Source organism: Equus quagga, chromosome 8, assembly GCF_021613505.1.
Source record: "Equus quagga isolate Etosha38 chromosome 8, UCLA_HA_Equagga_1.0, whole genome shotgun sequence".
Lineage (NCBI taxonomy): Eukaryota > Metazoa > Chordata > Mammalia > Perissodactyla > Equidae > Equus > Equus quagga.
The window spans coordinates 33,684,885-33,697,273 of NC_060274.1; the positions used below are offsets into that span (position 1 = coordinate 33,684,885).

The 12,389-nt window shown below is 45.7% G+C and overlaps 1 protein-coding gene across 2 annotated transcripts in view; it reads right to left on the bottom strand.

Moving 5' to 3' along the window:
* LAMB1 (laminin subunit beta 1) overlaps nucleotides 1-12,389 on the bottom strand; it is a 69,744-nt gene that overhangs the window by 30,032 nt on the left and 27,323 nt on the right. For both annotated transcript variants that reach the window (XM_046669708.1, XM_046669707.1), the window contains exons 14-20: nucleotides 5,808-5,943; nucleotides 4,371-4,529; nucleotides 3,349-3,476; nucleotides 3,013-3,136; nucleotides 2,385-2,589; nucleotides 1,615-1,758; nucleotides 1,155-1,386 (exon numbers count right to left, since the gene is read on the bottom strand). In XM_046669708.1, coding sequence (XP_046525664.1) covers nucleotides 1,155-1,386; nucleotides 1,615-1,758; nucleotides 2,385-2,589; nucleotides 3,013-3,136; nucleotides 3,349-3,476; nucleotides 4,371-4,529; nucleotides 5,808-5,943 — 1,128 coding nt within the window. The remainder of the gene's footprint in view (nucleotides 1-1,154; nucleotides 1,387-1,614; nucleotides 1,759-2,384; nucleotides 2,590-3,012; nucleotides 3,137-3,348; nucleotides 3,477-4,370; nucleotides 4,530-5,807; nucleotides 5,944-12,389) is intronic.

Consider the following 12,389-nt stretch of genomic DNA (forward strand, 5'->3'; position numbering starts at 1 on the left):
AAATCGGCATTGCGGACAACCACGTGTTCGCCTGTGTCCCCACGCAACTCTCTTCTCCCTTTTTCACCTGATTTTCTCATCTGTCTCTTTCTCTCTTATTCTCCATCTCCCATTGAAAGAACAATAATGAAAAGTTTAATGCAGAAAACAAAAGATGACACCAAGATATTAATTTCTTCCTTTCAATCTTGTATCACTGTTTCCTTGTTACTTTTTACAACACAATTTTGTGGTTGGAAGGAATAACTTTTCCTCAAAGGAGAGTCGAGGAGCCACATATTTGCTCCCATATACATCTTCATGCCAGAAGTTAATCACACATACAGTTTTCACTAACAATTTCTCTTTCATTTGATGAGGAACTTTTGCACTGGCTGAAGCACGTGCTGAAATTTTTAAAACAAAACTCCCATATAGAGTGGAGGGATATTAGAAGAGAAAAAATTTATTGACACGAAAGGTAGAGCCTAGTACTTCAAACAAAGCAGGTTCTAATAGCATGTCTGTCTTTCTTAATTAGTAAGGAACACTAAGTCAGCAAGCAGGTTTCTCATTTGCACTACTTATCTAACTGAGTGAGGCTGTAATGTTGTCAGAGGCAGATTCTATTCTTACTATTATCAAGCACAGAGCTTTGCATCTGTCGTAATTATTCAATTAATGTTTGCTAACAGGACAACAGATCTACTTTTCCACATTTCATGTGGTCTCCTGGAAACTGGAGCTACATAAAATGTTTAGGAAAACAAAGCTGTTTAAAATGACTAATCCCATTTGGATTTGCTTTCTACTTTGACCCAAATTAGGAATTAACATTTCACAACTCTGATCCTAGGCCAGAATCTGCGGCGACAGAGAGATGATTTCCGTCCAGATCTACGGCAACCTCTAGGATGATTCTCCAAGAGAGCAGACTCATGTCAGCTTTGTTCTCTGCCGTCTCCCCAGCACCAGAACAATGCCTGGCGCACACAAAAGGTGTGAACTAAATATGGACCGGATAAATGGATGATTTCCTAGAAAATACCCAGGTGGTCAGAAATGAATGAGCCATCTGGAGCCTGGTAGAGATTCATTCAGTGGTCTGTCTAAGATGCTGTTTGCTCAGCTAAAAACGATCTTGTTGTTATTTTCAAGAGGCAGCGTCCACGTACCTTTCACAGTTATGCCCCGTGGTGTAGTCCTGGCAGCTCACGCATTCCCCCGTCACTGTGTCACAGTCATCGGCATGGCCGTTGCACTGGCAAGGCTGGCAACTCGGAAAGCCCCAGTACCCTGGTAAGCACCGGTCACACTGCCGAGTGTACACCCCCTGGAAACAGTGGCACTGGCCAGTGACGGGATGGCAGAAAGCGTTGACAGATCCTTGCAGATGGCACTCACAAGCTGAAGAAACAGGCAACCAAGGACCCACCCTTGAGAAACTCATGAAACCGACAGAAGGGGTGCAAACACACCCCTTCTATCAACAACCCCCATGCCCAGTTCAGAATGCGCAGGGACTCCCGGTATGGATTTCCGGAGTCAAGCATGGCCTTCTGCAGCTGTGGACCCCACAGCAGTATTTCTCAGACAATCGGAATGAATATATTACAGTTTTTCTGAATAACCTACGTTTGCATCCACTGGGCCCAAAGCCAAAGGTGCCAGGAGCACATCTGTCGCAGGTCCTTCCAACCACGTTCGGCCGGCACTGGCACTGGCCTCCGTTGGGGTCGCAGACGGAACTTAAGGAGCCCTGAGGGTCGCACTCACAAGCTGCAGGGAAAAGAGGGGCCAGAAGCTGTGACACAGAGCAGCTGCTGTCCCCGTAGAAACGGGCACAGCATGTCACACCAGCTCTGAACTGGTCCGTCCCTTTCCTTGGGCTCCCCCGATCCTTCCTCTTTACTACTTCGGCTGATTCAGAATTCCCAGTTCAAACAGTAGCATCCATATGACAAGTGGGAGGGAGGCAACAGGAGGCAGGGTTGGCAGATAAAAGCAGTTTTTCTAGGAAGAAGCTCATTAAGGTTGTCCCCCCTTGCCTTCACAGCTCAAATATCACAAGACCTCAGACAAAAACCTAGTGACCTCTGGGGGTTGGTCTGACCTTTCGGAGAGAAAAACAAATTTCAGTAATGGGGCGCTCCTCTGATTCCATGCCAACTCCCCCCCCCCCACCCCCCGCCCATGGAAATGCTGTATCCTCATGACCTTTCCCCTAGTCACCTGCGGTCTATGTCTTGAATATTGACTGCAATTTCAGTGGGGCTCTATCACTAACATATTCTTAAAGATAAACTGTAGTTTGAGACACCACTTCCTTTTGCTGACTGCCTGACACAGAGCTGTGGGGTGTGCCTTCCAAGGCGCCCCAAGATGCCAGGTGTGCTAACACCTACCCAGGCCTGTCTGGTGTAACAGGGCAGAAATGCTGAAGATGATGTTCCTGCAAACGTCAGTCATCGGCGTCTTCACAACGCTTCTGCTGTTCTCCAGACACCGGTATCTCTGAAAGGTTTCCCAGGCACTGTTGGTGACCAGCCCATCTCCCGAACCTCCCACAGTGAAGATGTCCAGAGACTTGCAGAATGGCATGAGAACAAGCTATAAAGAACAAGAAGTGCAAACTGTCCTTACGGTGGCGTCCGTGGCATCCATTACAGCAAGTAAACACAGAAAAACCCCAAATGCTTCTTTGACTCTTGAAAAGATCGGAATCATTCAATAGAATGAAAACCTCCCCATTCTTAAAATATTCTTGCCAGAAAAAGTTTAGCTATACCTTACACAGTTGGTTTTTGAAATGTCATTTTTTAAGGCACTTGCTACTTTCAGAGAATCAGCTGCAGTAAAATCCTTTCCAGAGGGGGGAGTTTTATTAAAATAAATAAGCAGAGTGGCCTTGGAGGCAAGAAAGAATGATTCTGCCTGACCTCTCCACGTTATCCCTCCACAAGCCCTCCGGGAAGCAGATGGAGACTTACCCCCAGCCTCCCCCGCCCGTGCCAGAAACGACCTTCCACTCACCGAGTCGATGAGCGTGTAGGGACTGTCCACGTCGCTATCAGACGTTGTGTACTGGGGCAGCTCTAACCTCACGGTGTAGTTCACACCCTTCTCGAAGCAGACGGGGCGGGGAAGGACGACATACCTGACCCACAACAACAACAACAAGGCAACCTTTAAGTATCCAGTCAGTCAGTCAGTCAAAGCTCCATGTAGGTCCTTCCAAAGGCAGGCAGGCAACAGTCCACGCGTGGCCCTCGCTCTGAAATGCTAACTGTACGACTCACAAGGCAAGATCCCAGAAACAAATTTCATTTGCATATTCGTTCTGTTGAGCCGCAAACCACTGTCACTGACCTCGAGCCTGGCGACAAGGACACCACCTGGTTGTCATCATCGGGAATAGTGTTCCCACATCGGCTGCTGGGTGGAATCTTTCCAGGCCGCTGCACCGTGATGACAGCTTTTTCCCAGTGGTCAGGTAGCTAGAAGAGGAAACAAACAATCCCAGGGACCATGCACACTGGCCCGCGGCCACCTGTCTGCTCATGAAGACCCCTCCCCATCGATCGATCGTCATCTGCCAGGTTTAAATGGAAACACTCGCTTGCTTTCTCTTCCCTCTTTACCATTTCCCCTGCTACTACCCCAGCCCCTGCCCTAATCCCTTCTCACCTGGATGCTGAAACAGCTACCCAGCTGCTCTCCCAACGTCCCCTTCAATCCATCTTAAAACACAGCTCAGGTAATGACTACCCCCTGCTCAAAACCCTGCGGTAGCTGCCTGTCAATACAGAGTCCAAGTCCCTTTCCTGATCCCAGCATTTTTCCTAATAGCATCTCCAGCTACATCCCTTACCTAGCTCTGCGGAATGACTCTCAGGACACTCCCCTCCTCTCTGCTCACACTCTGCCTTAACTTCCCTTTGTGTCAAAATTCCATCTCCATATTAAGGCCCAGATCTGATTCCTCAGGAACCATTTTGGCAGCCCCTGGCCCAGCCTGGCTGGTACGGAACTTTCCATCGTCCAGCACTGTTTCTAGCTCTGCTCTCACACTTCCCACCTCTGGCCTTTCACTACAGTTATGGACATGTGTCTGTCCCCGGGCAGTGCAGGCCGGCAAGGCAAGGAGAGGATCTGATACGTTCTCATCCCACCTCCGTTCTCAGAAGGCTGAGTGCTGAACAAGAGATTACTCCATGTTTACAAGATAATTCAAGAAAAATGTGCATTTTCACTTCCATAGTGGATAGGAAATCAGAGGGGTTCCTCTATCCCAACACAACCTCTAAATTTCACAAGAACCTAGTGCCCATTAGAAGAAAGATTTTTCTACCAATATCTCCCCGACCGCCAGTAGTCTACCGAGTGTTTACCTGTGGCTCATAGCGGATTAGGATGTCATACTCCATGGAATACGGTATGTTGTCAATGAAAAACTCCAAATAAGCCCCTTCGGGCACTCGGACGAAGCCCGCTCCAGTCCAGGAAGGAATCCGGTCCTGGACGTACTGCCGCTCCACGATGCTGACCCCCTGAGGACAAGGGCGACAGTACTTATGCTTCACTTGAAATGGAATTCAATGAAATCTAACAGTCACTCAAAGCTCCAGAACTGTGGACACCTTACACCTCTTTTTCACAGTCACATTTTCCCAGTAGACTGTAAAAAGTTTTTGATATATAAACAGGAAATTGGTTTCTTCTTAATTTTGTGATTGAAGTGGCCTTGGGACCTTGGAGATGGGACTCAAAGCCTTAGGATATACCTTCCATGATATAACTAGGGGAATGAGCACAAAGGAAGGAAAAAACATCCCAAATGCTGAGATAAGCACCTAGGAGGGATAAGGTATTTCCCAGATTTTCGACAAGGCTAGTCCAACATCTAGTGGATGTACTTCTGTCTGTCTTTCTCACTGGCATTCATCTCAAGGTCCAAGTACAAGGAAGAAGCTGCCACAATCATGAATGTTCACTACTGATGAGTTAATTCTGACTGTCACTAAGACAGGAGAAGTGATCCATTTGAGCTGCTGAACTCAAACACGCATTTGAGTTTGTTCACAGGACTGTATATAATACCCGTGAGGAGTCAGCCCCAAGGATGAAGTCCGTCACTCCCTGTATACAGGTGTGTGTGGCTTTACCCATCAAGAGGTGGAAACTATGTCACTCTGCCCTCGAATCTGGTCTAAGGCGGCCTTGCGACTTTGACCAACAAAATGAGCGAGAATGATGTTCTGGGACTTCTGAGCTCAGGCTTTGAGAGACCTGGACCTGGCGGTTTCTGTTTCCTCCTTCTTGGAGGCCAAATGCCACGTAAGTCTTACTACCCTGACTCCACCATGCTGTGAGGAAGCTCAAGACAGCTGCTTGGAGGAGGCACGTGGAGAAGGATGCCCAGCCAGCCTCCAGCTGTTTCAGCCATCCCAGCTGAAGTGCCCGACATACATTTTAAGCCACTAAATATTGGGATGGCTCATTACACAGCAATAGAAAACTGAAACAGTATCCTCTCTGAGTATTAATTATACTAGAGCAATGATAAGTTTGGTGCACAAGTAGAGGGAAGAACGGAAGAAGAAAAAACCAAAACACCAAAAGTCTTCATAGTGAATGATCCAAAGTCCCTTTGTGAGTTATAGACTGACTTAGCTTGAAATATGACGGTTCTCAACAAGGCCAGGTCCTGATCTTACTTTGTGTTCACTGACAAAATGCCTCTTAAACCGTCTCTTTACAATGTGTCTATATGCCATTACTGCCCCCCAAACACTGCTTTACCAACCTGCCTGGCACCCCCTACTCACAGGCCCGAAGTTGGCTTCTTCTGCTTCATAGATGTAGTGGTCCAAGGTGGTAAAGTAGTAACCGGATTCCACTTCGTTGCACTGACGTCCGATCATGTGGGGTCGACACGCGCACTGGCCGGACTCCGCGGAGCAGCTGGAAGGGGAGTGGAGCGAGTCAGCTGCGCTCGTCACATTTATAAATGCACCCACTGGATGCAGTCCTACGTTCGCCATTAAACATTAAATGGGGTGAAATATTCAGGTAGGGTTTTCTTATTTCCTTCAGAAAATCAGTACATGGAAACAATACCGCCTATGAATTAATCCCAAACTCGGAAGCTGAAAGCTCTCCAGGGCCTGGTCTTTCAGTTTATTTCCCTTGCCCTCTCTTCACTGCACTCCATCCACACCCTCTTGAGATTTTCTGTAGATATCACAAATGGTCTTGTTTTGATATCTTCTATCTTTTGCCTTACGTCCAACTGCAACCCTGTTCCTGGGCCTCAGACCCAAATGCCCAACTCCCAGAAGGCCAGCCCCGAGTTACCTCCCAGATCCAAAAGGGCAGCAGTCCATCGTTCCCTGTTCTCTCTTGGGGAGAAGACACCGCCACCCACTGAGTCAACCAGGTCAGAAACCTAGAAGCTGTTTTCTAGATTCCTTCTTCATATCCAATCAGGAACCAAATTCTTCTTGCCAGTCTTCCAACTTCCCACCCTAACCTGCCACCCCCTACACAGCAGCCCGAATGACCTCTCCAAGATGCATTAATGGTACCACTTCCTGGCTCGATGACCTTGGGGAGGTGCACCAGGCCTTCCACGATCTGGCCCTTCCCTACTGTTCCAGCCTCATCTCTCCCCTCGACTCCCCAGCCATACTAACTACTTACAGTTTCTCCAATGAGCTGGGGGACTCATGACCCCTTCCCTTTGCTTATGTTGTTCCTGCAGCCAGGAACACCTTTCTCCTTATATCATGGTTTTGTGTACAAGGTAAAACGGAATCACACGCATCCAGTTTCACTTCAGTACGTCAAGATGTGGTTTGGAATTGCTACTTTAAACCCATTCCCAGACTTCTTTTTTTTTTTCATCCAAAAGTTTATTTTAAACCAAGTACCTAAGGCAAGTTACAACTCACAGAAAGACTGAACACTCAGACGTTTATTAAGAACGTCCCAAATGGCCCCGTCATGGCCCAGCTGAAGTCTTCTCCCTGTATATCATGGAAATAGTTTTTATCCTAAAGGAGGACGAATTCTTAACATCTCAGGGCCAATTCCCAGAGAAGAAAAGCTTGTTCCAATTAGGACCTAGCCCTCTTTTGGCACAGTCCACCAACAAAAGCCATTTTCAGAAATTCAGGCGTCAGACATTACATCATACAGACAAAAGAAAATCCTTCTTTCCTCCCCAGCAGATGTTTACTGAGGGAACAAAATGCCCCAAACACGGACCACCGAAGAAGAGAACAACTAGATTCTTCTCATGCCATCATTAGAGAAGAAGCAAGAGAAGGTGAGGATAAAGAGAGAGAGCAGACTCCCCACGCTGCCTGTTACCTGCAGCGCAATTCCAGAGAAGAAACGACTCATGGGAACCTGATCACGTGAAAGGAACTCACGGACCAAGAGCCCCGGAAATCACACGCCCCATTGTGTCCACAGACTTGAACTGTTGTCATTGATAGGCACGGCTCCAACTCAACATTCACGCCTTTAGCAAACTCCTTCTTGTGGCTTTGCCTGCCTGTGTAGACGGCCCTCACACCTACAGCTCTCAGCACTTACTCAGCTGTACTCAGGGTGTCCATTCCCAGCCATGAACAGGACATTCCCACGGGGTGCCCAGTTGTCATCTCTAATTCACCTTGTCCCAAACTGCTTGTCACCTCTCACTGACCTCTTATATTCAGCTCTGCTATTTCTGTCAGCAGATGGAAAATTCTTCTCATGTTGTAAGCGAAACATGACCTTCCCTTTTGTTTATTCTCGATATCCAAGTCTTATTTCAAGATGTTCCTCAACTGAGCAGTTTCCTCTCAGTGTCACTGCCACTGTCCTAGTCCAGCATGGCATCACTTCACACCTGTGCCTTTAGCAACCTTGCAAACTGGCCTCTTGAGCTCTTCTCTCCCCTGCCCAGTCCATCCTGTCTACCGCCGCCAGACGAATCTTCCCGCAGCACTGCTTCCATCATTTCACAAAAGCCCACTACTGTTTCTTTTTACTTATATCAAGTCACGATGCCTCTGCCTGATTTCCAGCAGCCTCTATAACCCATCCTCGGAAAACAACTCCTCTCTCTCTGGTGCCTGCCCTTTGCTTTCAGATGCGCCACACTCCTCACACTCTTCCACAAATATTTACTGAGCAAATATTGGCCCTGGGAGCTGTCCTTCCTGGTGTCAGTACTGTCACGTGTTAGTCCATTGTCAGCTTTCTTCTGAATCTATCCTTACTTCTTGGTAAGTCCATTATTTCTAGCTAAATGATATGGAGACAGAAAAATGGGGGGAAAAACACTTCCTGTCCTAAAAAATGTGCGATCTGATTGGGGAGATAAACCATAAAGCAATTGGCCAAGATAACAAATCAAAATGCAGTAAGTGCCTAGATAGAGCTCAAAGCCAAGTACGATGGGTGCAGAGGAAGACACTGTTCACCTCAGGGAGGTGTCAAGAAGGAGATGGCTCTGGAGGCTGCAGAGGATTTGACAAGCAAAGGGAGAACAGGAATGACAGAGCAAAGAGGGGTAATGGAGAAATGTGAGCAGCGATGGTCAAGGCCAGTCCAGATCTTGACCTTGCCACCCGCATTCGCATCACTGTGCCTTCACTCGTCTTCTTCCTCTCAGCTAGAAGGCTCTCCTGCCCACCTATAGCACTTCTCAGATCTCATCTAGCTTTCAAAAGGTCGGCTCAAAACCAACCTCCTCCATAGTGAGTCGAAAGATTTATTACAAGGAACTTCTTTCCTGTGTTCAAGTAAAAGTCACATCAGATAGAAATCGTGTGCTTTACAAGTTTATATGTTTCCTCCATAAATTTCCCTGTAACTAGATACAGATTCAACCCATTGGATCAGTAAGGTAGAATAATGATATAAGACAAAATTGTCCAGCCCTGTGGCAGGCAGAATAATGGCCCCCAAAGATGTCCATGTCCTCATCCCCAGAATGTGTGGATATGTTACCTCACACAGTACAAGGGACTTTGCTGGTGGGATTAAGGTTAAGGACCTTGAGATTATCCAGGTTGTGTTCAGTCTAATCACAAGAGTTCTTAAAAGTGGAGGAGGAAGGCAGAAAACTGGCTCACAGAGACGTGACTTAAGAAGGATTTGACTCACCATGGTTGGCTTTGCCGATGAGGTAGGAGGGCATGAGTCAAGGGATGTGGGCAGCCTCCAAAAGCTGGGAACGGCCCTGAGCTGGCAGCCAGCACGAAAATGGGAACCTGATCCTACAACTGAAAAGAACTAAATTCTGCCAACAACTCAAATGAGCAGGAAACAGATCCTCCGCTAGACCCTTCAGACAGAAACGCAACCCTACCGACATCTTGATTTTAGTCCAGTGAGACTGTGTCTGACACACAGAACTGTAAGATAGTAAATTTATGTGGTTTTAGGCCACTAAGTTATGGTAATTTACTATGGCAACAAAACAAAACGAATATGAGCCCATTTTTTTCTCAATAGGTAAAGGGCAAGATTCTTCCTTCAAAAAACAGATTTCTCACAAACATAGAAATTAGCAACTTGTTTAAAAATTCTATTGGAAGGGAAATTCTATTTCATTTAAATAGCGATGAGTAAATACTGTATAGTTTCAACTTTATTACTAAGAAATTAGACAAAAAAAGTAAAGGATAAAAAGCATCATTTGTAAGAACCAGCACTCTGTTCAACACTGACATCGCCTCCATAATTCTGAGTTGGTTCCACGCTGATCAGCAGTCAGCACCATCCATTTTATCCAAAGTAGAACCCTCTGGCCCCCCAGCTAGGATACTTTCTTAAGGGGCAGGAGCTGTGTTCTGGAACCTCTTTATGTCCAGCTACCATAGTAATTAACACAGGGTTAGATACCACGATTGTTCAATACACTGATGAAAACACCTGTTAACTTCTGCTCCAGTTTCAAAGTATAATACATTTCAGTTCCTCATTTATCAAGCACCTATAACGCCCACCGGGCTGGGTACAAAGATGCAAAAACAGATAAGACACCATCCCTCTCCAAAGACAACTTTTAAATACAAACAGCCATAAACCAAGGCAGAATATAAGAAGTTCTAAAAGAGATACAGAAGTCATGTGTTGTTGACACATCACGAGAGGTTGGGGACTTCAGCCTAGCAAGCAGACGTCTTCAAAAGAGCAGTGGGCTTCGAGCCAGATACCAAAGTCCTGAATTTAACTGATGAAATGATTTTGTAGGATGCCGTAAAGACATTTCTATTTCTCAATGTTTTTAAACATTTACAAGTAGCATTTACCTAGCAACCATTCTTCTTCACTCATTAAAGCAGGTTATCCACCGGGCAAAACTTCATTAACCTGGCTTGAATTACATTTTTTAAATTAATTCGGTCTTCTTTAAAAGATTCAAAGATTCAGATTAGCTGTCAACATAATAGATAAGGATTACTAAGCTTTTATTGTTCTACAAAAATCCATTTGGCTCATTATATAAAATATTTTAAAACTTTTTCCCTCTCACATGATTTTTACACTTAATTCTTTCTTGGTCAAAGTAACTCAGGAATGTTTGGGATCACATACAGAGATTGCCCCTCCTTAGGAGCGTGTATTAAGTTTTCATATCTTTTTTTTTTTTTGAGGAAGATTAGCCCTGAGTTAACTACTGCCAATCCTCCTCTTTTTGCTGAGGAAGACTGGCCCTGAGCTAACATCCGTGCCCATCTTCCTCTACTTTATATGTGGGACACCTATCACAGCATGGCTTTTGCCAAGCGGTGCCATATCTGCTCCCGGGATCCGAACCGGCGAACCCCGGGCCACCGAGAAGCAGAACGTGCAAACTTAACCTCTGCGCCACCAGGCCGGCCCATAAGTTTTTACATCTTAATAATCGTTGTTTCTCAAATCCTTTTACTCAATCAACATTTACTTAATACCTACTATGTGTTCAAGGCAAAGCAAAGGAGTATTATCAGGTAGCAGATATTTATGAGTGGACGCAATGATCAATCCTTCCGCAAGTACTTCTTGACTGTCTGCTATGCGCCAAGCATTCTAGCAGCATCGGTGCTTCACAAGACTGGGCCTCTCTCACCCCTACGGGACTCCTGCAGAAAGCCTTTGTTGGGGGAAAACAACTTTGAAAGGGATCACTACAAAACACTGTACAGTCCCAGGGCCAGAGGCATCTTTAAAGGTAATTTTCTTCCCCATCAATAATGCCAAAAGACAGGGCGTCTAATCGATCGTGCTGGAGATATCAAGTTACCTGCTTTAAAATCTTTACTAAAGATTTTTGCTTCACCAACTCTCTAGCTGAGCACATTCTGGTTTTTATAAATTTCTGCAGGGGACACTGGGGGCAGGCTAGGGGTTGTGCGTGAGTGGATTTAGAGACAGGAAGTGTGCGTGGAATAGAGAAAAAGAGCAAGGGAGTGTAAGAAACAAACGATTTAGGGTAAAAAAAACATCGGACGTTCCTGAGTTTATGACATAATTTGGAGAGTGCCACTTTCATGTAATCAAGAAGGATTTTAGGAATGGGGACAGTTTCGAATGGAGGGATCAATTGCTAACGGAATCCTCTGCGTGTGTTCTGGGAGTCACAAAGCAAAGTCAGAGAAGGGATTCCACGAGCAGACTAGCAGTCTGTCCGTCTTCCCTACTTCTATGGAATCATCCTCGCTTCCTCCCCTCTGGAGGTTTTCTAAGAACAGGAGGTCACACTGGCGTCTCACGGGCTACACGCTGTACTGAGTTTGCCACGTGACCTGAAATAGAACAAACCCAAATACAGGGGCCAAAGAGAACATGTTCTTGCTGCCTGAAGTCTCATTCCTTCTGCAGATTACCACGGCGTTGGGCAATAACCTTGCAAGAGAGTCAATTTGTGAGCACATGAAGCTGCCTGATGAATTCAGCATGTTCTCTCAGGGAAGATTCGGGGCCACAAGGAAACATCTGGCTATTCTCTCGGCCACCACTTACGCTATCTTTACCAGATGTTCTGAATCGGATCCAGGAACACAGACCAACATTCTCTTTGACTCAAAAGTCGTTAATTAAACTCCCACAAATTCAACATCTTGCCAAACGTGTATTATGATCATTTTTGGTAGAGCTTCAGGTCTCATCATTTCAAGGAATGCCAACATATTTAAGTAACTAAAAATTATTATATGTAATTGCCATTAATAGACTTGGAAGTTGCAAAAATAAAAGCAAGAAGAAAAAGTTTCTTTACACAAATCAAAATGGGAGTTCACTTTCTATCCTTTAGGTTGGTGAAAAAGAAAATGATGACACCAACTGCTAGTGGGGATGGGGAAAGAGGTATTTTTGTAACTGATCGGTAGGAAAATAAACTAGCACATTCTGTCTGGAGAACAATC